General features: G+C 39.5%; 1 protein-coding gene across 2 annotated transcripts; it reads right to left on the minus strand.

Moving 5' to 3' along the window:
• Nucleotides 1-198: 198 nt before the first annotated feature.
• LOC100822443 (putative vacuolar protein sorting-associated protein 13A) lies at nt 199-24,348 on the minus strand. Of its 2 annotated transcripts, XM_014900880.2 has the most exons (48): nt 24,029-24,346; nt 23,534-23,611; nt 23,315-23,427; nt 23,127-23,220; nt 22,922-22,965; nt 22,758-22,826; nt 21,971-22,044; nt 21,134-21,341; nt 20,901-20,966; nt 20,732-20,811; nt 20,199-20,348; nt 19,331-19,394; nt 18,309-18,410; nt 17,772-17,948; nt 17,535-17,653; nt 16,995-17,145; nt 16,824-16,913; nt 16,582-16,683; nt 16,036-16,094; nt 15,845-15,947; nt 14,591-14,782; nt 14,386-14,502; nt 13,992-14,254; nt 12,381-13,912; nt 11,151-12,286; nt 10,289-10,417; nt 10,065-10,217; nt 9,201-9,797; nt 9,061-9,132; nt 7,449-7,913; nt 7,192-7,378; nt 6,872-7,112; nt 6,397-6,768; nt 5,941-6,057; nt 5,336-5,609; nt 5,148-5,261; nt 4,957-5,040; nt 4,559-4,609; nt 4,296-4,472; nt 3,888-4,195; nt 3,462-3,806; nt 3,290-3,371; nt 2,533-2,679; nt 2,116-2,220; nt 1,926-2,036; nt 1,733-1,837; nt 1,416-1,485; nt 199-1,337 (listed from the first exon to the last, which is right to left on the minus strand). In XM_014900880.2, the coding sequence occupies exons 1-48, from the start codon at nt 24,123-24,125 to the stop codon at nt 676-678; spliced, it is 10,248 nt and encodes a 3,415-aa protein (XP_014756366.1). In that variant the 5' UTR covers nt 24,126-24,346; the 3' UTR covers nt 199-675. The 2 variants fall into 2 exon arrangements, with proteins under 2 accessions (XP_014756366.1, XP_014756367.1); XM_014900881.2 differs by lacking the exons at nt 199-1,337; nt 1,416-1,485; nt 1,733-1,837; ... (2 more) ...; nt 2,533-2,679; nt 3,290-3,371 and having other exon boundaries at nt 3,628-3,801; nt 24,029-24,348.
• Between the last annotated feature and the right edge of the window lie 389 nt (nt 24,349-24,737).

The raw sequence follows: 24,737 nt of genomic DNA on the forward strand, positions 1-24,737 counted from the left end.
TTTTGTATAAATCCATGTCACTTGTTTTCAAATGGGACGGAAAGGCAGTGTTTTCCCAAATTTGTGCAATCGGTTACGTTCTAGTTACCGTGCAAATTAAAGTTTCTAAAATCAGTTCGCCACGAAAATTTCTTATTCCAGTAAAGTTCCGTCGGTCATGGCTATCACTGCAGGAGATGCAAGGCGACCACAGTGCAATGGTGTAAAATTCATCTCTTAACAGTCTGGTACTACAGAATCAAGAATGACTTTCGGCAGGCAATTAAGAACGATAGCGGATAACCAATATCTCGTATGTCACTTGCATTTTTACAGGAGCTATGGACAAAATTCTCTAAGCCTACATGTTTACATCTGGTCTACAAAATTCTCTAACGCCCGCTAACTGTTCCGTGGTGGATCACTTCCCAGCTACGGATATTAACAAACTTACACGCTACCTTCTCCAGTTCCTGGTATCTATCCACAGGCAGCAGGTGCTTCTGGATGACTATACATGTGCTTCAGGCGCCTCCGCAAACATCTCGTATGGATTCAGCAGCCAAAATTTCGGTTGTTCCAAGGGCCATCGACATCCAGGGGACGCTGGGAAGTAATCATGGCTGGTGACCTCTGAGGTATATGCTGACGGCTCCCACTGATAAGAACTTTAGCAAGGACTTAGACCCAGCAAACTCAGCTAATATTGCTTCGGTGAAGGATGTTCTTATCCCATCTTCTCGCCTTCCCCTTCTCAATAAGTGCTGTTAAGAACTGCAGCGTACCCTCTGCGTCTTCCACGTTTGGCAGCTCCACGCTGAAATGAAACAGGGGAGTAAAGGCTGAGCTCATGGCAATGTCTCTCGCTCTACCCCTTTTGTCCCGTGGTGATGTTTCTCCATTACTCCCGACAATGTTTACTACCTCCTGAGCTCTGTCCAGATGAACAATGGATTTGAGGTTCATCTCTGTTTCAATCGCCCACTGTGGGTCAGGAGGAACACCGACGAACTGCGGTGAACCTAAAGCCACCAAGTACGGGCTCGAGACTAGCAGAAGCAGTTTCTCACTAAGCACAAGGAACTTTCCAGGCTCTCTGAGTGTCTTGCACATGACATATGTCTCGTCCTTTAGCCTGCCACCATCAGCTTGGAGAATGAAAGATACTCCAATTGCTTCTTCCCAGGAATACGGGAACAAAGGACGATCTCTGGCCACTGGCCTCGAGAAACGGACACGCAGGCGGTTAGATTCATGAGGATTGCTTCGGTTCCTTATGCTTTGTGCAGTTCTGCCTGTGGCTTCAAGAATACTGGCCATAGGCCTGGCCACAAGCCCAGCTGTTCCCATTGCTATACCTGTTAAAACAGATGTACAGTTGGTCAAAGATTGGAACGACAACAGCTCAATACAAAGGCCTATTTGAATGGCATTACCTGAGATAACGCCAGGAAGACCGTGTCTCTCAGCACCCCTGATTGGTGATTGGAGAAGCCCAGTCAGACCCTGCAGAACAAGATTGAAATGTAAGAGGTACATGCAGCTTTAGAGACAGGTCCAACAAGATTACATGGCAGAGTGAAAACTGAAAGGAGACATAATAGCTGTGAGCTGTAACACGCGGTGATATTTTCTTCCCAAGTTTATGTCAGTGCAAGAACGCGCTTATAGGAATCGTATACACCTATCAAAACCATGGGACGAAGCAAAATCATAATACTTAATCAAGAGAATCAAGAGAGATGGCTTTCACCTCTAGAAACCCATTAAGTACTCCTTCTCCATGCAAGCCTAGCTGTCTTTCCCGTTCATCCATTTTAGAAGCAGCTTGATCATCATATGTAAATGCAACGAGACCCTGCATGATGCATTTTTAAAGAGCTGTGAGCCCTTGATTTCTGGAGACTGTAATTTCCAATGATCAAACTGAATCTCAACATAAATACCTTATAGGCAGTTTTACTAAAGTGAGAAGTGGCACTACTGACTGCATAAACTGTGCTTCCAATAAGATTTTTTGAACCTTGTGCGATACCATTTAATAGCTCAACAGGACTCTGTCGAAGAGCAAATCATAGACTTTCAACAAATACGATCAGAAAATGGCTAATTCCTGCTAAGACTGCCTTTACAAACCTGCAATTTCCCTTTCCGCGAGGCAGACATGAAGTCTTTTAAACCAAACCCAACATTCCTGGCAAAACCCATAGGATTCCCTATAACGCCAGCAGAGCCAAAAACCTGCACTTACAGTGTATCACAACAAGTTCTGCTCCCAAATTTCAAGTAATCAAATATACTACTACTAGACATTGGAAATAGAGATTATACAACCCAAGGTAGTCCTTGCAGAATTCACACCGCCCTCTTAACAGGGGAAAAGGAAAGAAATGGAGGTAAATGCTGGCACAAGCACATGGTTGGAGCCTTTCATACTCAGCGAAAGATATGAGAGGGAGAACAAACATCCTTAAAGGTTCCAGGATTGTCCAATAAGCATTCTTATTTTAGTAAGATTATTTTGGAATACTAGCTTGAATGGCACACATTTACCTTATATAGTTCATGAAGCAACTGCCTGCTATAATGCCTTACGAGAATGTCTTGAATAGATTGCCAGCTTGCCATAAGATTTTCCACCATTATTTCTCCAAGATGAACTGGCACTCCTTCAACATCAATGAGAGCCATAAGGCCTCGCTGCAACCAAAATGCTTAATTAGATGTCAGACGAGGAAATAAACTCCTAAATAACTTTGAAGAGCATACATACAGACCAAGTGCTGTGAAAAATCCATGTGCAGATGTGCTACCAGGGAGCTATTTACACATGATGACATGAACATCGGTAGTCAACACTACCTACACTAGTTTAGAGCTTCATGACAAGCAAATATATTGTTTGGTGGTTCGGTATGTCTGTGATTTTTATTCACAGATTGTCCAACTTAAGATAAGAGCCAGAGACCTTGTGAACTGTAACAACCAGAAGAGGTCCAGTTTTTTATTTTGTTGCTGTTACTATCGGAGCGTAAAATGAACATGTACAAACTTCTCAAAGGAGAAAAAAAGAACAGCCTGTGCAAGTAGACAACAAAAGCACGACCAGTGCTCTGATGTGAACACCATTCTCTAAAGGGTTTTCTTTTCATGAAATTGTAGTACAAATTACAAAACGATGTCATGAACATTTTAGGGTATGTAGATATGTATGAGCACTAAATATATTTTTAAGAGGCAACACTACATAAATCAAAAGCATTTCTTTTGCAAAATATCTATGTGCAAGTTGGATGGAGTATTGTTCGACCTGAATTGCAGTACTGTTGTTGAAGCTTGTGCTGGGGTCTGAGCCGCCTTCATTCCTATTGAGCCATGGAGTGCTAGTAAAACTACAGCAAAAACACAACAGTTATTGGTAAACCGATAATTCTTTTTCTGTAGTGGTGTTCAGAAAAACATAAACACAGAGAAGCGATAACCTGAAAGTCAACTTGACAGGAGTCAACTCAAATAATTCAATATATACTTTCTTTTGTTTCCTGGCTAATAGGTGTATCTGTTGCCATGGTGCACCAATTGGGATAACAGAAGGCAGAATTCCACTGTCTTGATCTGCATCCGCCGTGTAGGAACTTTGGGGCTTGTCTGACAAGTGTTTTGAAACTTTCTCGTGTTCACCAAAAATATCAGTAGCACCGTGCAAAATACTCGAGTCAACACTTCTCTCCAACTGCCCAAAATGTACTCTAGAGGAAACAGATCTAAAAAAGTCAATCATGCTCAGGACAAGTCGCTCTTCAAGTTCGAGGCGGAAAGGTTCTACACTGCGAACCACCAAATGAAGAAAGTTACCACAAGTTCAGATCTAACTTATGAAAGAACATATACTAATAGGTAAATAATACCTTATGTTTATACATTGGTACGAAACGAATGAAGCATCTCTAGTTCTCCATTTAACTGCAGCAAAGTGCAGCACAGGCTGTTCGGTATTAGAAGAAGTCTTACTCTCATTTAGGGATCTTTGCTTACTCTTCAAAATATTCATGGATTTTCCCTTATGATTTCCCTCAAATGACAGCATGACAGGGTATGGGCTAGCAGAGAACTGATTATCAATTTGCATACTTTGTATTTCAACCGTGACTCGCTGCTGATCTAAGCTCTGCATGGCAACAATTGTCATATCTTTGGCAGAAGCAAACAACAACTCCTGCCAAGAAAAAGAAATACAGTAAAACAAACGCCTTTTTTTGGGTAAGTGCTAAAAAATTCTTGTTGGGATTCAGCATCAATTATAGCACTCCGTTCACCTGAGGAGAAGAGCTTATCAAAGATATCCCTATGAATGGTAAGTGTACTTTGATAACTTCAGTGAAGTGTAACTCGATCTCGTGTTTCTGATCAGCATCTTTTGGTTCCCTTGATCCAAGGAAACCTGTTCCTTTTTTGTCCATGTTGTGACAATTTGAATCAAAAATACTGAGCACCTGCAGTTCATTATTTGCACACTGAATAACTGACAAAAGAAATGTGCTGACCAATTCTTGATAGTTAGCAGGTATCGAAAAACAACCTTAATTGCTCCCTCTGCATGCACCGAGATGCTGAATTTTCTTTCGACTTTCTGTTAATAATATTTTGAACAGACTAGGTCAGAAACTGGAAAAATATCAACATTGATAAGCGGAAACAACTAAGATTGTGTAATACATAAAAATCCAGATGGTCCCCTTTGATGAAATTGGGTAACATAATTCCCGATGTTACACGTCTCCACTCTCCACACAACAATTTTCAAGCACAAAACGGGCTTAAGCAAGACTTTTGATTAATTAATTATCTGAAGACGCCTGTTTAGATTTTTTTTAGGTTCCAGTCAACAGTATCTTGTTTAGAAAGAGAAATGCCAAGTTTGCCCTTGAATGTATTCAGTAAGCAGTAGCTGCATCCAACTTGGAGACATTGAATTACCTCGGGTGTGGAAGGTAGGGATACAGGAACATCATCACTGAGAACATCCAGATTGTATGTACCTAGACTCCGTTCCCCAGGAACCTGCACAATTGTACAGGGCAAAAGCCATGTAGTATACTCGTTCAATACAAATCAACTTAAAAACAAGCTATTAAAAAATAACTGAAGAAAGAAGCTCAATATAGTACCTCAACAGTAAGACGATGAGGATAGCAAGGTTCGTCCCAGGCATATTGACATGACGTGTAAGGATATACAATTGTTTCAATAGATTCACATCTCTGCTGATATATCCGCAGTTTCTGAATTGCAAAAACAATCATAAATTTGAGAACCATGGAGTTTGGAAGAAAGCAACACAGCAAGAACTAGTTACCTCCAGCGAAAAGTTGTCAATCCTGTATGGTACAAAACCAGTTTTGTCATCAGAAAGCAGAATCAGTATTGTACCAGTAATGATATTGTTTCTTCCAGCAATTTTGTTGCTGTGTATGTCTAGATCGGCATTTTGTACTTCCACTCGAACCATGTTTGATACACCTGAGGCACTATTCCTCATTTTCACTTGAGCATCTCCCAGGCGGTCAGGGAAAAAACTACCAGACCATTGCCATCCTGGCCCGTCAAATCGAATGGAGACAAGCAACTCTCTGCAAACAAAGTTTGCTCGTCACAAACATTAAATGCTGGAAAAAGCCATGAAAACACATATGACCATAGCGTTCTCAAAAAGATTTACAACTGAATTCAGTTTAAGTTTTTATGCAAGTACTATTAGTATAATACGCAAGGGTTGCGAAGTTCATCCACCAAGGAAAAATGGAGTCCATCTTTTAAAAAAATCTTCTAAAATGTACATGCATGAACTGTAGGCTCGTCCATTTTTATCCGTTTACCTTTTCACAAAAATCAAACAAAGCAAGGTAATTTGGGAAGAAACTTTTCATGGGCAAGCTCCAGATACAGAGGATAATAACTCACCTCGCTGTATCAGCCCAGTGAAGAAAAGAGTGTTGCCCAGAACTTAAATGCTTAGAAAACCTTGTACCCTTTTGTTTATAGAACAGATCACTACTGCATGCATTACAAATAACATATCTGCAAAATAGAAGGAACAGAGGACAACATAAAATGAAGTTACATGGCTGAAAAAAGAAGAAGAAAAAAGTACTTTTGGTTGGTTGCTACAGGGTTAGGCTACAATGGAATAGTATAAGAGAACATTTTTATGTCCAAAATTATAGCATTTCCAGATTACAATGAAAATAAAAATATTAATCATGCTACAAAGAATAACCAGTAGTTGGAATAATTTTCATTTGTTATGGTAAATGGATCTGGCTCCAAAACTTATTACAGGTGGATAGATAACAATGAGAACTGTAAAAAAATCTCGGCACCATAACAAACACTAGATGGAATGGGACCTTCCAATACCTGGGCTGGAAAGCAATAGCCTTTGTCCTCCCAAAGAGTTCCGTTGAAACAGGTATAGATGCTACAGCAACTAAAAAGGCACTGGAAGTAGATGATTGTGGAATAGTAAGACTCGTTGGACCACTGGCATGGGAAAGGAGAAACGGACTTGACCAATCCCGTCGAGTGGTTTCCGTTCCGCTATTAGGTACAGATGCATTCAGCTTAACCAAAAGTTCAGTTGCGGGTGTATGTCCAGCAGGTGCAAACATATAAGCTTTGGCCTCTTCACATTCTTTCTGCACATGCTCACTGTTATTTGCATCCCTCCTGTTTGAATAAGAGCTGCATCCATCAACAAAATCCAACTGTGGCATTTTACTTGCAAACCTCCTGGTAAACAAAATGCAGAAGTTATTAGATATGCCAAAAAACAAAAAGCAGAGTTAGTTTTGAACACAAGTATACGTGGTTTAAGGGCCAGAAAGCCACTGACTGTATGGACGGGTCTTCTGAAACAAGAGAAAGACCATTTTTTCCGAGCACATGTCTTGTGTGCCCATCTATCTCAAAACTACAAGGAATCACAACTGTGGACCCGTTCCTCTCATAGTTACTTTCTGTGACTGTAAGCAAGAGATCCGTGCAATTGTACAACAGAAATGGCACAGAAAGGTGCAGCTCTCTTGCACCAGAATGAGCATCTGTTGCTTTGTCTAGCGTAACATTGAAAGGACCTGCAAAACAAACAACCACCAAATTTTAGCTTTGCATAACCAAATTATTAGGAGTAGAGAGAAAGGCTGAACTGCATACATTTCGACACATTTGAGTAGAATGCAAGCGTCTCTGTTAGGGAGAATTTAAAGCCATTTGATTTAGCTCCAGTAGAGAATGATTCTACACGAGGAAACTTTATGGCCAAGGATCTGTAATCTTGAATGTGAAATGTGATTCCAAGATCGTTGGAGGGGTCAACAAAATAAATAGAGGCAGTACCTACCTGAGAATATCATTAACAAATTAGAGAAAGAAAAGAGTTGTAATACGTATGCATGGCACCAGAAACTTACCTCATTAAGTGAGACCTGATGTGCAACCCCACCATTATCTATTGTCAAAGATATGCACACAGGGAGATAACTCCTTATGAGAAGAGGTGTACTAAGTCTGACTTGCCGGATGAAATGTGTCCTTGTGAACATTTGCTTAGAAGCCTTTGGAGCAGGACTTCCCAGAATTTGTTGTGTATTCAAATATTCAGTGCAGTACTTACCTTTCTGGGCACTACTAGATGAAGGAACACTGTACTCTTCAACAGATACACAGCAGCGAAATGGATCATTACTAGGGTGAGAAGGATAGCACACAGACGATTTCATAAACCCAACCCTACTTTCGCGTGAAAGCAAAGTTGATAGGGAGTGGGTTTCACTCCACAAATAAGTTCTGCCAACGGGATGCCACCTAATCTGGCCAGCCTCAGACAAATGAACTGGCAGGGGAATCTCTTTGTTTGGAGCAACTGGTCCTATTACCTGCACGACAAAGTTTCTTGAGAAAATCCGTGTTTGGCTCCTTGTGACCATAAATGTGACCAAGAGTTTCGATTGTGAGTGGTCAGGAAGTTGAGATTAGTCAGCCAATAAAGTATACAAAGAACAAATTCAGAAGGGTAAAAATGCACGGATTTGAGCAGGGCTAGCAACCAGTCAGCATACACAGATACACTGCATTGTGTAAGAACAGAAACAGAGTTTAAAGCTACTGGTAGCAGGCTAGCTATCGGAGTTCATGGTAGGATTGCCCATTAGAAACCTGGTCTCCTTTTATTTCATTAATAAATAAATATTTTGAATCTAAATGTGACCTTTAAGTTTGAACTCAAGTTACCAACCACCTGATTTTTCCATTTCACAGCAGTTTTTTTCCGTGCTTTTTTAATCTAGAACACGACTGACACTAAAGGCACCGATAGGCGAACGTTAAATCTTTACTACTACTTAATTTGCAGTTTGGTTGGTCGTCGGTCCCTCCCCCCAAATTCACAGAAATTACATCCGTATGCCACCGCCCGAACTCCCGATTCGTTTTTCTCTTTCCTTTTCTCGCATCTCGCCCAGCCCGCATGCCACCGCTGCTCCCCGCCCCGCGCGCCGCCGCCACCGCCCACCAGCCTCTCCTCTCCCAAAATCTCTCCTCTCCACCGGAACCCACTCGATCCCTTCCTCTCCCTCACCATCCCTCCCGCGCCCGTCCCTCCATGTGCCGGTCCACGCCGCCGCCGCCACCATGGGGTTCGGCACTGCCGGTCCCCGATGCCGCCGCCATGGGGTGCCGCACTGCCAGTCCCCATGGACGCCGCCATGGGACGCAGTCCCGCCGCAAGGTAAGTTCCACAAATTAAGAAAACCATGCGTAATCTATATTTGAGAAAATTAAGCCTATGTGGAAGGTAAGTTCCACAAATTAAGGTAAGTTCTGTGTTTGTCAATTACGTTTTGGAAAGAAAAAAATTCGATCGGTCGATGGACATGCGTAATCTATATTTGAGACGTAAATCATTGAAATATTTGTGTCTCCGTTGCAACGCACGGGTACTTAGCTAGTTATTCTCGTACTCCTGTAATACCTTCATTGAGATTCTTGTTACAGTTGCAAAACGAAATTAGGAGGTACATATACCTTTGAAGAAACACCAAATGGTATATCAAATCGCAACTCGAGGGGCATTGATGTTGCATTGCAGAGTATGACCTACACAAAGAGACCGTAAGCATACCTATACGGCTAGTAATGTGACTGATCATTCAAAAGGTCATTACCGTTGAGTAAACTCGTACAAGTTTGCTGTAGTTCTGTAAGGAAACATCAAGTACTACAGGCACAATTAATCCATCATGATGACTACTCTTTCTATTAGACCCAAATGCTTCCAAGCTTTCTCCACCAAGAATTGGCTTCTTACTTGAAGAGAAGTTTACTTCAAAGAAGTAAATGCCCACAAGATCAATTGACATTGGCTTAGAGGACCAAGAAGTTCCCTCAAACTCAATGGAGATCATGTAGTGTGACACTGCACCCATCCATTTCTCGATGAGGTGTTCAGAAGATCGTGCTTCCCTGTGCTGGAAGAAGAATTCATCTAGAGCTTCTTCAACATAAATTGGGACAGAATATCCTGCTGGCACATAATTTTCATCTACTACAGAGAAACTATCAATGTCATCTGAATTAACAGCACCACGATACACCTTGAATTTAAATGGCAATGATGTGTCATTTGAGAGAATATATGGCGCGTATCTTCTGGTGTGCATGTCATCACGGCTCAACCTCAGGATACCAGGATCTTCTTGAAGACCACTTCCATTACTTGGATTAAGAGAATCTGTGATCATCTCAGTAAGTCTGAAGATAGCCTACATACACAAATGACGAGACCAGAGTAACAGTAAGTTGATTTTAAAGAAACAGAACATGCCAAGCTAAATAAGTGCCGATGTTCATTCAGAACATATAGCTACTTTCTAAATAACAGTTGCAGAACATAATGCCTTGATACCTGCATCACTATTAAAGCAAGATGATAATGACAGTTAAAACCTATGATGTCGATCACTTTAAGATAGGGTATAGAATTTTCTTCTTGACAAGTTTGCAAAATACAATATGCCAGTATCATGTACCTCGATCAAGGGCTCTGATATATTTAGATTAAGCTGCTCGCCTGAATTCAGCGACACCTCAGTACTGGGAGACATATCCAATGCATGATCAGCACATTTTTGAAGTACATTTAACTGAAAACTTGAAGGTTCTATAAAAGGCTCCCACATAACCTAAACACATACACATTGTTATTCCTTTACCATGAAAAAAAAAAGACAGGCAGCAAGGAAGCACAACTTACCTTGTCAATATTGTTGTAATTTACTAAAAAGTCAACAACAGTGCAAACTTCAGTCTCATCACCCATTTGACTAAATTTCAGAGATAAGTTCTTCACCAAGGTCTCTATGACAGGCCCATGACTGCTCCACTGTCAAAAGTATTACCAAGAACCAGAAAGAGAATGTTAAAGCTTGAATAGAACATATGCCACTTAGCATATCTGGTTACATAAAAAGGACATGCAAACATAAGCAAATTTGTATGGTTTGATTAAATTCCAAAATGGACACTTCTTCGTCAAGGGGCAAAAATAAACGTCAAAATAGTCTTGCACATTCAACTGCAAGGTTGACTAAAGTAAGCTAACACGATCCATTACTGCTCATGGTACAAAATCATCTTTCGAAATACAAGACAATGTTTCATTTTGTGAATCTTTCACCATTATCCAGCTCACTCTAATACTTCGTAATGCTCCTTTCTTAAAGTTAATATTACTAAAATTGTTTTCAATGTTTGGCTACCAAATGACCCAGAAAATGGCTAAGTCACTGCTGTATTAAAGGACATATATTAAAATTATTTTTAATGTTTGTCTATGAATTGACCCAGAAAATGGCGAAGTCACACGAGACTGCAAGTTTTCTGTAGTGATACTGAACCTCACAAACCTTAATTAAAAATTCATAAATAGCCAGTTTAAGGATATCTGTTACTCCCTCCTATCCATAAAAAGTGTAGTCCATTTTGTACCAAGGTAGTACAAATTTTGTACTAAGTGGGCAACACTTTTTATGGATCGGAGGGAGTACATATCTACGCCTTGCATTGGTAGTGTTTCATTACAGTGAAAGAAAAACTAGCCATGTAGTATAACTTACCCTTCCATCATTTAGCAGAAGGGAACCTTTTCTCAATCCCACCTTCAGTGTTACAGAACAAAATGAGGAAGCCGATGATGATTTAGGATATCGGAGTTCCACACTACGCCAGAAACTAAATATCTGGTGCGAAAAACCAACATCCAAGTATTCTGCTTGTAGATCAACAGAAAGATGTAGCAAGTCTGTTTCTGATTTATGAATATAACCACCAGCTTTAATCTTAGATGTATGCATAAAAGGAACAGAGGTACCCTTGTTCCCTTGAATCATTTCCAGTATTATCTTCACTCTATCTAAATCACATCTGAACTTCACCCAACTGTCACCTACCATGACCACAAAATGTTTACTCTCGCAAGTCAGGCTGATAAACTTGCAACCTCTTGTTTCATCTTGTGTTAAACAAGAACTAGAACTCGTATCTATCGCTGTATAACTGCTTGGCTGATTTTTCTCTTTCTCCCAGATAGGTACATGAATTACAACTGCAATATTTTCACATGTTACCACCAAGTCAGAATCGTCTCGCGAATCAAAATCTGATGCAAGAAATGATGACATTGCAGAGTCTGAAAAACGGGGCAGAGCTGCCGAATGTCCCACATGCAAACTGTTCTCTTCCTTTCTTATATAGGAATGGAAATGATTGATAATGACATCCCAATCAACTAAGTATAACCAGGTCTCGATGAAAGGTACAGCAATTAAAATCTCATCTCGCCCCGCATGATGCTTTACTAACTTGATTAGGACAGGACATGATGGCTCATCAGAAATTATGGAGACAAGTGTGTTACCCCCAGATGACCGCAGAGCTAAAGAGACAATATCAGTGTCAATGCGTTCAGGTTTTTCACCAACAATAACAGCAGAGACATCAAACTCAAGGTTTGCAGTGGCAACCTTCTCCAATGGCAAACCCTTATCTTTTGAGTGACCAAAGAGAACCATTAGATCCTTGATAGAAATAGTAATATTGGTGGGATCATTAGATTCAGAGCTCTCCTCATTCAAACTTCTATTCTCTAAAAACTGCTTGGCATTGCCTTTGTACATTTTACTTTCTTTGCCGATTGAAATTAACTTATCAGTAATACGAGAAACTGCCTCCATGCCATCCATAAAATAGAGATCTGTACAAGAGAAGGCAAAGAACATGTTATTATTGCATAACCAATATGTTTCAAGAAATGTTAAAAAGCATATAGTATTATTACAGGTCTATACCTTCAGCAATCAAGTCACATTTTGATATTTTACTCATAATGAATGTTGGCAAAGATGGCTGGTCGGAGCAGGATAGTTCTTTGCAAGGAACTTGAATCCATATACCAGCATCAACATTTTCCACGAGAGACTGGATCTTGGTGGGCATGTCCTCATCAAGCTTCAGGATGAAATTTGTTTGCTCGGTCAGGAATACAAGTGATATGGATGCATTTCTTGAACATAGGCTGATGACATCAGCTCTACTTGAAAGCGCACACTCTGAACTGAAGAATTCTTTGGGTATACGCTTTACAAATTCTGCCGAAATTCCAGTTGGAATGAACTCGCAGAAAAAAAATGGAACCCCAAGCTTTATACAAAATGTTTCTTGATTTTCAACAGGAAAAAATATAGCACAATCACATATCTCAAATTTGTAAGTGATACTGTCATGAGATTCTCCAGGGCACTCATGATTATTGCTTGGCACAGAGTGGTGCTGTTCCACCATAGGATTCCAATCATCCAACAAAAAATATCCAGTAAACATAGCCAGCAACTTTGATGGTAATACACAGCAAACATTCTGAACTCCAATACATACTTCAGTCGAGAGTGCAGATAAGTCTTTTTTAACACGGATGTTGAGTGCATTAGCATTACCATGCGAATAAGTTCCCCAGAGTAGCTTATCGATACTTGGTGGCGTCCACGGTGAAGCAAGCATTACATCTTTAGCTGACAATAACAGGTCCCAGGAGGTTGCGTCTGCCAATGAGAGTGTTGCTATGGACTCAGGAATAGTAAGTGTTGCTAAAATACCACAAGATTCATGGAAATGTGCTCTAACCGAAACAAGTGATAGATCTATAATGGCTGAGTTGACATTCTTAGTGTTATTTGGTGAGGTGGATGAACAGTTAGAATGCTCAGTTTTGCATTGTACATTGTTTGCAAGCTCTGATGCACTGTAGCCATTTAAACCTGAAATCTCATCACACTGTCTACTCTTTGAGGATGTAATATCCAAGGCCTGGACACCTTGAGTTTCTAAACATGCAAAATTATGTCCAGATATGATATCAGTATGTAAGAAGGGGAAGTGATCTACAGAAACTCCTCCAAATGATGTGCTCTCAGTGCCGCAGAAATTTGACAATGAGAGATTGGGAAATTTGGCATTAGCCGTTTCAGGTTTCATGGAACTCTGATCAGCCGCTTTGGACACAACAGCACTGCCAGCTGGAGATACTGCATCAAGATTTCTCAAAAACTTGTTTATCTGACCAAATACAGAAGGATTAACATGCAGATCAACATCATTTAAGTTCAGCTGGTACACATGATGAACTTGTTCATTATATTTATGAGTTTTGTAATGCAGCTTTAAGCAAGCCTCCGCAGCAGAACTTTCAGGACATGCTGTGCTAGTTTTATAGCTTCCTGAAGAACATAGCACATGCAAGTTCGATCTGTCCTCCAGACCAGCGGAAGTGATTTCAACCATCTTGGTAATGATCCAAAGTTCTGACAATTCCCAGATAGCATACCTACAAATAGCTACACCAACTCAGACATAAAAATCACAGAATATAATCAAGATTGCATGACAATAGAACATCTATTAACCTGATATCAATATCCCGAACACCCACAGTGATGACTGAACATTCATTTCCATTGTCTTCAAGGTCGACCCTCAAATTCAATTTGTCCAGCTTGAGGGATGCAGACATATTTAAGGCTGGTTTCTTGGGTCCAGTAGACATGGAATCATCAGAAGTGTTGTTTCCAACTATGTTACTTTCTTTCGGATAGGTACACAAATTAACAATAGCGCTGTACATTGTCTGAGAGAAGTATATGTCGAGAGATGGCACAATAGAAGCAATCTGCCAAAACAATAGTTTCGAAAAGTTTGTTTACAGAGACTTGTATGGCAATAGAGCACACTATATACACCAGTTTACCATCTTTTGAATGCATTTCTATAAATTTATCAAAACCATAGAAGTCACCTTACCTCCAACTGTTTCAGCATTGGTTCATCCAGAAATACGCACAATCCAAATATAATGGAAGCATCCACTTTGACCAACGTGGAAGCGATATCACATTTAGCAGACATCAACACCTTCACCTGCAAACATGCACATATATATTTCTCATTGGTTCAAGTGGATGTTGAATGAGGAAAATACAAAAACAGAATATGCACAAAGCCTAACCTCAAATCTGGTGAGGCTAACCTCAAAATACTTGTATAGGTCATCAAATTCTAAGCCAGGTAGCAGGTTGTCAGAACAATAACTTGAAGTTTTCTTTGACATGTAATCAAGAAAAGAATTGGCTTCTTGTGTCTGAGAATCATCCGCAACTGTATCTTTGGATCGCATGGATACATCTGCAGCCTCAAAAACCTGCAATTTGTACTTGTTTCAACGACAAAGCTATCTACTACCAACTAAAAGTGTGAAAACAAAGAGGGACACCTGGAACCGTCTTTCTTATAATAACCATAATAACATTGAGCTGGACATCAGTTTTTTACACTGGGGGCGTGCACGTGTGTTCGGGGCGGCCATTAATCTAGTACGGGCCCTGCAAAGTCAATTCATCCACAGAACCGATCTTTTACTATTGTGCAGGCTTTTGCTACATGACATACCTGTCTATGTTGCCTAATTTAGTGCAATGAACAAAAGGAAAAGTATTCTGCCGCTGAAGGCTTCAAGCTAATTATTATCAACAAAACACTGCTGCGAGGTTTCTAAGCATGCCAATATTTTTGCCAATGTGCATTCACCATGAATGCATTATCCTTCAGATATGTTTATCTTGACCAAGTGTTACACATTCTGTTGAAGCACATAACAAGACACTGGCATCTCACCAACCTAGCTGTGGCTATCTCCTCTGGCTGCTGACACTCCAATCATTTACCACTAACACCTTGCATTAGTTCTAGATCATTGTATTTATTTCTATTTTTGAGAAAAGGGTCAATTGTCTTCCAGTTAAACTATTGCTCTCTGTTTCAAATTATAAGTACTACAGGCCTTTACATCACGATTAAGAAACTTTGAAACCAAGGTGAGGAAAGAAAAGGCCAACTTTTCTAACCTCTTAGAAAGTTGAATCTTGACTCAATTCTAACGTGGAAGGAGTTGAAATAAAAACATGGACTAACTGCAGCATTGATTTCCATAGGAACTTGTGTTTAAAACAAATCAAGGGCAAATGAGACGAGCATAAAACAATAATTATAGCCTCCCAAATATGCCTACTTTCGTAATTTATTTATTACATTGTCAAATTTAAATTTCCAACTTGAAATAAATAGGGAGATCCTGTAACTGGCAACCAGCCAAAGGGGATCCACAAAAACTGATGCATGGGCCTTGTGACCATAGATATACCATGGAACTAACATTCTCCATGGCCAAAATGTAAAAACAATGTTCTTCATCTTTAGCACATACCATAGTAAGTTCTTCTCTTCCACAATTTTGTGATGGTAGCCTAACAATGAAGTGGTGAATCCTTAAATCCCAAAGAAGCTTCTTTCGGTTCACAGACATGTACCTAGAATCACATAAAAACAATGACTCACATTCTACTGGCATACCACAGTAAAACAAATACAGTATAAAAGTAAATGCAGAGGACTTACTTTAGTTTGGAGAGAAGTCTTGTCCCAAAATTATCAAAACGATTTAGTGAGGAAAGCACCTGCGTGAATGCAGAATGACTAGAATATTATTCTGGCATTTAAACTTTGTATAATTTACTTCAAATGATTAAATCTAAGACCAAGCAGCAGTTAACAGTTAATACTATAACTACTCGAAAGGCACGGCAACTAAATGTGAAAGTGAACTGATTTCAAGCCCAGAATTAAAGCAGCATAGTATAGAAGACCATATTCATGGTTCGAGAATCTAACCCTGCACTTTACAAACGGATGAGGAAACAGATTTTACAGAGTAGGTACAATAGTGAATGTTCTTCCTTCTACAAAACATGTGGTCACAAAAATAGTCTCACTTGATAAACCAACTACATTGGCTATTGCATCTATCTCTTGCTTCATTAATCATTACCAATCGTAAGCAACATTGAATATGTGTACACGAGCACAGAAAACAAAGCAAGAAGCTACAAAATAATACATCTTTTCCTGAACGGTAGAGCATAGCTACACAACAACAATTCTTACCCTATCATGCTGAAACTGGAAAGAGGAAAACAAGTCATAGATGTGCAGGAGATTAAAGAAGAATTCCGGTTCGTAGATGGCACTGAATTCCTGAACAACAACCTGTCAAATGACAGGAAAAATAACTAAATCAGCAATTAAGAGCACCACAGACATACTATGTAATGAATTCAGCTCTCTTCTTCCCATCTTCCCACAAAAAAAATAAAAAATCAACTCTCTTCTGGAAAGAATACAAGTACCTGTGTTGAAGCTTCTGTGTTTTCGTTTGACTTTGGAAAGTCAACTTGAACACTGATAACAGGTATCCCCAGACCATCACCAGTGCTACACTAAAGATATTTTATGATTTAGAAGACATGCAATTCACAGAAGGGCCCAAAAGATCTTGCGGAGCGAACTGTAATGTGTACCTTTTCTGCCAGCACGACTTTATTTTCATTCACTGGGTTAGTAATCTGAAGTGAATCGAGCCAGGCAAGGATAGTTGCTGAATCATCCCATATTTTATACTCAGTACCAAGCCCAGTAAACATCGCGTCAACAAGCTTCATGCCAAACCTCCTAATCAGTCAATATAGCAAAGTTAGCTAGCTGCAAAGGACCTCTAACATAAGCTAAGCCATGTAAGCAGGAAACAAAAAAACAGGCAGCAAATAGCATAACTGTCAGAAGTAATTTGTGATTGGAGTGTTTGCCACTACAGTGTCCCTTTGGGTACTTATGTTTAACTATCTTGGGAAACAATAATTAATAAGCGTAAACTATTTAAAGCCACTACGGAAATATTTTACTAAAAGTGGCAAAGAGCATCTGTGACTAACTTTACTTGCTAAATTGCTTCTACAGCACAGCATAGCAATGCCACAGACCGTAAGGCTGTTGACAACAGAATTACTGCAACAGAAAAATATGCAATGACCAGAGAGGACAGGGAGGGAGGAGACACTTGCCTTGAGGTGACAGTTGTGATTATCTGAGAAACAGATAGTCTCAAAGAGTAGTAGTTTTCTTTCGTCAAATGATTTTCAGTAGAGGAAACAGGATGAAATTCCGTCCCCTCGTATATATCCTGAAATCGAAAACTAAGATGTTAGAACTGCATTTTCCTAAATAAAATTGGCTGACCCTATACAGAACAAGTCAATGGCTCTGTACTTCTTTTTGAAACTTGTACTTTAAATTATAACCTTAATAATGTCTTCTGAAACAACACCAGCAAATGAACTAGTGTCAGCTGTTCCACCAGCACCAAGCATTCCAAGAGAAAGCCAGTTTAACCATCCTCGACCTGCCCCTGCTGACTGCTCATCACTTTGAGGACTTCCTGGACTAGAAAAGTTGTCTTTCGTAGATTTCACCAACTCCTGCCAATGACCAGTGAGATGTTACCAGGAAAAGGCAGAAATGCTACAACATGAATGAGCGCATGCTCTACAGAAGACCTAAATGGCTGCCTATTTCATTAAAATGTAGTGCAACTAATATAAACCTTATAAATGCCATCACCTAAGATTAAGAATATGTGTAAATCAGCTGGGCAGCCGGTATGGTAATGATGAACATGCATGTTAGATGTAAAATGTTTAGTAAGGAGTAAATACAGTTTCCAGTGACTAAAAGGTTTATAGGTGAAGACAGTTTCAACTTCAGTGGTTAAACAGATGATTGCCGGAAAAAAAATCACAGTATCACTATATTGTTCTTCAAATAAAAGTATCAAGTACCTGTAGTTGTTGCTCTGCAATTGTTCTGTAGTTAACTATATCATCTATATCACATTCTTTGTCCAGAATTTCCAGCTGCTGTAGAATGTCTTTACTTACAAGCTGAAAATAGTAAGCTTAAACAAAATAAGTTCATGGAAAACATGGCATAAATAGACTATTTTATCTAAAAGTGAACATTTAGTGGCAAGACGGAATACACAGTATGCAGTATGATGTATACGCGCCAGAATGGTTACAGAATTACCAAACTAGGCTGGGCTTGTGTCACCAATATAACTAGATTTACATATCTAACTGGATCTAGATCAACAAATCTCACTGGAATAAAATTTTGGTCACGCACAAAAAATGTCCGGAGGGCGGTGGGGACACCACTGTGCATATAAAAAGATGTTTGAGCGACATCTCAGCATTTTCCTAACAAGTCGACATCGTTACACAAAAATGATACAGAATATCACTTCAAGCATGAACATATTTTATATGTCAAGCTAAAATGAGGTGGGAATCAGAAGCAGGCTCCAGCTAACAAAACATGTCCGTTTAGGATAATAGAGCTCTTCATTATGGTATTTAGAGAAAGTTTCTCTTTAAGGATTAGAAGTTCTTCATTAATGTTGGTACGTATTATGTGCATAACGCACTTGGCCTATTATGCAGTTTATGCAAAAAATAGCAGAAAATCCATGTTAAGACCAATTTTGTGTGACATACTAGAAATATTGGTATGTATTATACGCATTTGGTCCATCGGACAGATAATAAACATAGTAGCAAAACGTGTTATCACCAATTTCGTCTGACATAAGGCATAAAGACAATGTGTATTATAGACACCTCCGTCCTGCTCTAGCGTCTTCCCTTTTTCTTTATGTAACGTACAACCAAGAGAAATTACAAACTACCCAACCTTGAGCTCCTTGCAGGAACTTACAAGTAACAACCATCTGGTTATGTGTGCGTAACAAACATTAAAATGTTACGAGAAAATGCATGTTATACTCAGAAAATCACACAACCTGTCCTTTCTGCAATAGCTCCAATTTTGTTCGATACAAATTGACATATTTGCGACGGTATCCCCTGTTAAAAATACCAAAGAGTAGCTAAAGATATCATGTTTAAAACAAATATACACAAACATTAATCAGGAAAATAGTAGATGAAAACATGTAGTATGATTGAAAGATGAAAGAATTGTTAACGCCACTTAAAACAAGATGGCCAAACAACAAAATATCAGTGCAAGTGCAACAGGTCAATACCAAAGGAGTACAGACAAGCGAACATTAAGTCATAAAATCATCAAACTGAAAGTGCTTAAACACAGAGCCTTGTCTCCTGCTTATCAAATTAAACAAGAGTCATGTTTGTTGGGTTAGGGCAAGAAACGTATGCAATTGCTAGCATCCTCTACGCCAAAAAAAGTTGATGATTTCCTATCAGGCTATTGCTATCTATCAGCAGATAGGTGCATGTCTTGTTTAGCTGCAAAGTTCCGACCTCCCTGAAGCTTTCTCAGAAAGAAAACAGGAAACTAGAGCATATATTTATCCAAATGATTTGCCATCATTGAAAACAGGAAACGATGACAAGCTGAAGTTTGCGTATCAAAACAAAACCATCAAAACATCAGGTTTCTGAATTGCCCTCAGAAACAAAATTTCAAGCAATCTTCATGCCCACCATGTGTAAGAAATTACAATGGCCCGCATATTAACACTCATTTTAAATATATGAATATCATCCCTTCTAGCAACAACTGCACCCATTCGACTACATTATTTATTTTTACCCACAAAAGAAACTACATTATTTATTTTAAGTCCATTTCACACCTTGCCAATCAAGTTGATTGAACAAGAAAAGAGTTAACAAGAATCTCACAGTCTCTGTCCCAAGAACCTCCAAGAGGTTTTCCTCAGTCTTTTGCGAACATCTGCTATAATAGAATCCTGAGCATAATGCCACCACCTTATCCTCCAACCTTTATGTCTCTTAGATAAAAAGCTTTGTGGTGGACGGTAACGACCATACCTGTGAAATAAGTAAACAACAGCAATAAGTACTAAAGGCAGTAATGATTTATTGCTAGATTCTATTTACCACATCAGCAAATGCTCAAGGTAAATCAAATGCTAGCTTGCCGTCTATTATTCATATTCAGCAAATCAGTGAAGCCAAGAAGTTCTCTATATTTGGGTACAGGTTTCCATGCTAGGACGATGTCCGGCACTATTCCATCAAAGGTAGAAAATCAAGGGGTAGCACAATATTGTGCACTAGGGCTTACATTACAGTCCGCGATAAGTTTCTTGTCAAAAATAACAAATAAAAAGCAGTGATAAAATACATGGAACCTACAATAGATATCAGTAATAGGATATCAGTTTTTGGTCTTGTAAATTAGAACAGCTTACTTTGTTCGCAAAGCACAGATGGTGAAGTGATCAATGAGATCCAAAATTTGCTGAAGCTGGATTACATCAATTGATAAAACCTATGAAGAAGATGAAAAATGTAAAGGATAAATCATCCCTGAAGTAATTAACAAAGCTAAATAGTGCTGTTAGTAGGAAAGGGACGAACCAATTTAGTTAACTCTGCAGTCATGTCATATTGAGGTGCACCATCACGCTTTACAGAGTTGTTAGCCTGTGATAAAGACGAAATTCCATTAGAACAGGTTGCTCAGCATTCAAGGAATAATTTTAGGCCGACCTGAAAGTAACCAGAAAGTTTTTGAAAGCCTTTTGACCAAACAATACTGCCTCACAAGATCATCACTGGTGAAAATATGTACAGAGAAGAGATGCACTTACAAGCACAGACACAGACACAGAAAATGGATTTATAAGATAATCATCTCTCCGGTGGGCCAACCCAAGACTGAAACTAGACTGAGCTTCAGTAAGAGCACCAACATCATATAGATCACGCTGTTCTTCTAACTGATGACAGTAAATTCCAACATTTGATATATCTATTTTCTTGTTTACTTCATCTTGTCTGGACCTAGCCATCAATGACCTAAAGCACACAAAATAAAATTATACATGTGCAATCAAATGCATGAAATACCAAATTATCTGTAAACCCAGATAAACAGTAACGTTCAGTGCATATTGGCCCATATCACACAGCCATCAGAACTCTTTTTCCAAAGTACTGTAAGATGTTTACAATGCTATAGAGAAAGTCCTTATAGTTTCATGGTATATGGCACATCAGCTATACCCACACAAAAAAACAATTCAGTAGAGTGCACTACTGTACAATTTTAGAGTACATCAGGAAACTATCAATGCATTCTTCAGTAGTGAAATCTTTTATCCCTTTAAGAATTGAAAAGTCAAATTATTTATGTCAAATTGCTGTTTCTGAAGTAACCTCCAGTGTAAAAGTTAGTTACTAAAAAAGTTCCAATGATCTGTGACATTTTAAGGAACTTCACTGACTTCCCAAACATTTTCTGCCTAGAAATTTCATCTCAGTTTTATATGCCTCTAAATGTCATAATCGTTGGTACCACAACAGCGAAGTTGTATACGTAGAAGATTGCACGCAACTAGCAAAGTGAAGCTTTGTTCTTAGTTTATTATTTTTTCAGCTATGTAAGAACTAAGAACAAAAGGAATAAAATGATTGGACTAACTCACATGGCAAAACTTTGCTTCTGCGTATCTGTTTGTATTGAGAGACTGTTGAATTCCAAACCAAATATGAAGTTCCCCTGGTGATATATTACCAAGAAAAACAGGTATAGCTAAGAACATATCAGCTGGAAAAATAAATAAAGATAACACTGAAGATCAGAACTGAAGATGCAGGGATACAGGTGTGAAGTGCACTTGGAAAGTAGCAAGTTTGTTGCAAGGTCATCTTTTTACAAAAATTGATGTTTCAGATTCAAAAGAGCGTTGAGTAAGTTTCTATGGTAGAATTTCAACTTGCAGATATTTTGAGACAGTTCTATCAAGAATATGCAAAATTGGTATGTATGTAGATATGAAATCATTCCTTTTGAGTTTAAAATAAGGTACAAATATGTGACAATACAAAAATAGCAGGCTACTGCTTAACCTTAATACTTAGAACTAACAAGAATGCCTCGTGCAAAGGAACCACTAGGTTATATCATCGAAATGGAGAGGGAACTATCTTGATGTAGCCCTCTAAATTTATAAATAATGTGAGAAATACATCACCACCTTAAGTCCCTCTAAATTTGATCAATGCAAATTAAACCGAACTACCCGCATGATAATAGCATAACGCACAAATATGGGTGTGCATTAGATATTTTCCCAGTAAATACTAGAATGGAACTATCTAAAAAAATCATCTGGCAAGAAAAAGCGTACTTAAATGTCGATCAAAACAAAAGAGACTGTACATAAGCCTCAATCCACAGAATAATAAAATACTACTCCTGAACACACATACTTGGTCTTTGTGTGAATCAACATATATGATGTGGACATTTCGTATGGAGACTTGGATGTTGTCGAGTATCTGCCAATAAGAGTCAAACAAATGCAGCAAAATTATCAATGTTTCAGCATGGCAATGTTACTATTGTTGCAACAACAAAATAGTAGGATTGTTACCTTTGCTGACATGTATGATAGAAGTGATTGCCCCGTTTGGTTATCTAGAAGTCAAAAGAATTAGTGTTTTTATGTATACCTTTCAATGTTCTAACTCATCAAACAAAATGAGATTCGCAAAAAATTTAAAACCTAAGTAAAGAAATATCAAATATGTTACAAATTGATGATGAGTTGGCAGGCAGAAACAAGTATCAAGACTGACCTGTCACTCTTCTGGAAAATTTAGCAAGCTCTATAGCATTAAGTTTAGCCAATTTCCCAGCTAGTTCTCTCTTATCAAGAGACCCGGATCTCCACTGATAAAGAAGCATAGCATTCATTGGGTCAAAATGGTTGAAACACCACTGAGAAGCTAAATTCAACAATGTACTACCAGATTCAGTGACATGCCTCAGAATCCTCCCGCGGACACGCACATACAAACACATCTTCTATGACAATAATTATAGGGTCCCACCCGAGTTTCTTCCATGGGATCCTTATGCTTAGCTTCCCGATTCGTCCTGCGAGAGCAGTAGAACGGGGAACTTAGAAATTTACCACTGACACATAGTTTCATCTACACGCAACAAAAATAGCCAGTCCAGGTGGGATCATAAATCAACATACCAGTCTTAAGCGCGAACGGCAGCTGCAGGTAGTCGAAGGCTTCCAGAATGAGCTCCACGTTTTCCAGCAGTACCTCCTCTGCAGCCAAACGAAACAGTCAAAAGGCTTAACCACCGTCAGAGACACAGCACAACTCCGAGCTCGGCCGCATTGCACGCTACTAATAATCTTAGGCAATGATTACTCAGCAACTCCTACATCACTATCTACCACCGACGCAAACACTGGAATCAACACAAAACTGTGCATAGAAAAGCCGCGGCGCATCAAACTCGGGCGCCAATCACACTCCAACCGGGACTCAGACGACCGTAGACACTAAACGCGGCCGTAGAATTAAGCCAACAAATTCACTGCTTTGCGGCAGCAGGATTAGAGGAGCGCGGGGGATCAGACAGAGCCACCCGCGTGTGATTGGGGCGGGCACAAGCGGTGGAACGGCGGGGCGGGCGGCGGCTAGTGCTCGGGGGTGGGGAAAGGGATCGAGGGACGAACCGTTCCAGATGCCGATCTTGAGCTGCTCCTTCTGGATGCCCTTGACGTAGCGGCCGAGCAGGCCGGCCAGCACCTGGCTCACCACCCCCTCGAACATGGCGGCGGCGGAGGAGGAGGCGGTGGCTGAGGAGGGGTCGTCCTAGAGAACCCGCGCTCTCATGGCGCCGGGAGAGGGGAGGAGGGCCTGAGGGGGAGGAGGAAGGCGGAGGTGGGTTTGAGAGTTTGGTTTTTGCTTGGAGGAGGAGGAAGACAGACACACCAAGGGAGGAAGGCCAGGCGAATCGTGTCGCGGCTTTGCTGCTCTGTTCGGCCGCCGGGGATGAAACCGTGCGATGTACTTGTACTTCTTCTGTGCATGCATTCTTGTTTTGTTTCTTCTTCTTTTTTTCAAAATTTGAAACACACGTTCGATTTTTCACAGACTCAAATGCATCCGATTTTGACTATAGATTTGAGTTATAACATACTCCCTTCATTCCATAATTCTTGTCATTTTTTAGAAATAGATACATCTATTTTTGGATAAACTTAGTGAGAAAAATTATGAAACAGATGGAGTACATACAAAATTAGCAAAATGAATGGCAGTTTGACTTATAACATATATACAAAATTAGCAAAATGAATGACTGTGACATGAAAGAAATTTACAAGACAAATATAACAATGAGAGAAAAAAAACGCGACAGGAGGAAGAGGCCCGGGGGAC

Source organism: Brachypodium distachyon, chromosome 3 (genome assembly GCF_000005505.3).
Source record: "Brachypodium distachyon strain Bd21 chromosome 3, Brachypodium_distachyon_v3.0, whole genome shotgun sequence".
NCBI lineage: Eukaryota > Viridiplantae > Streptophyta > Magnoliopsida > Poales > Poaceae > Brachypodium > Brachypodium distachyon.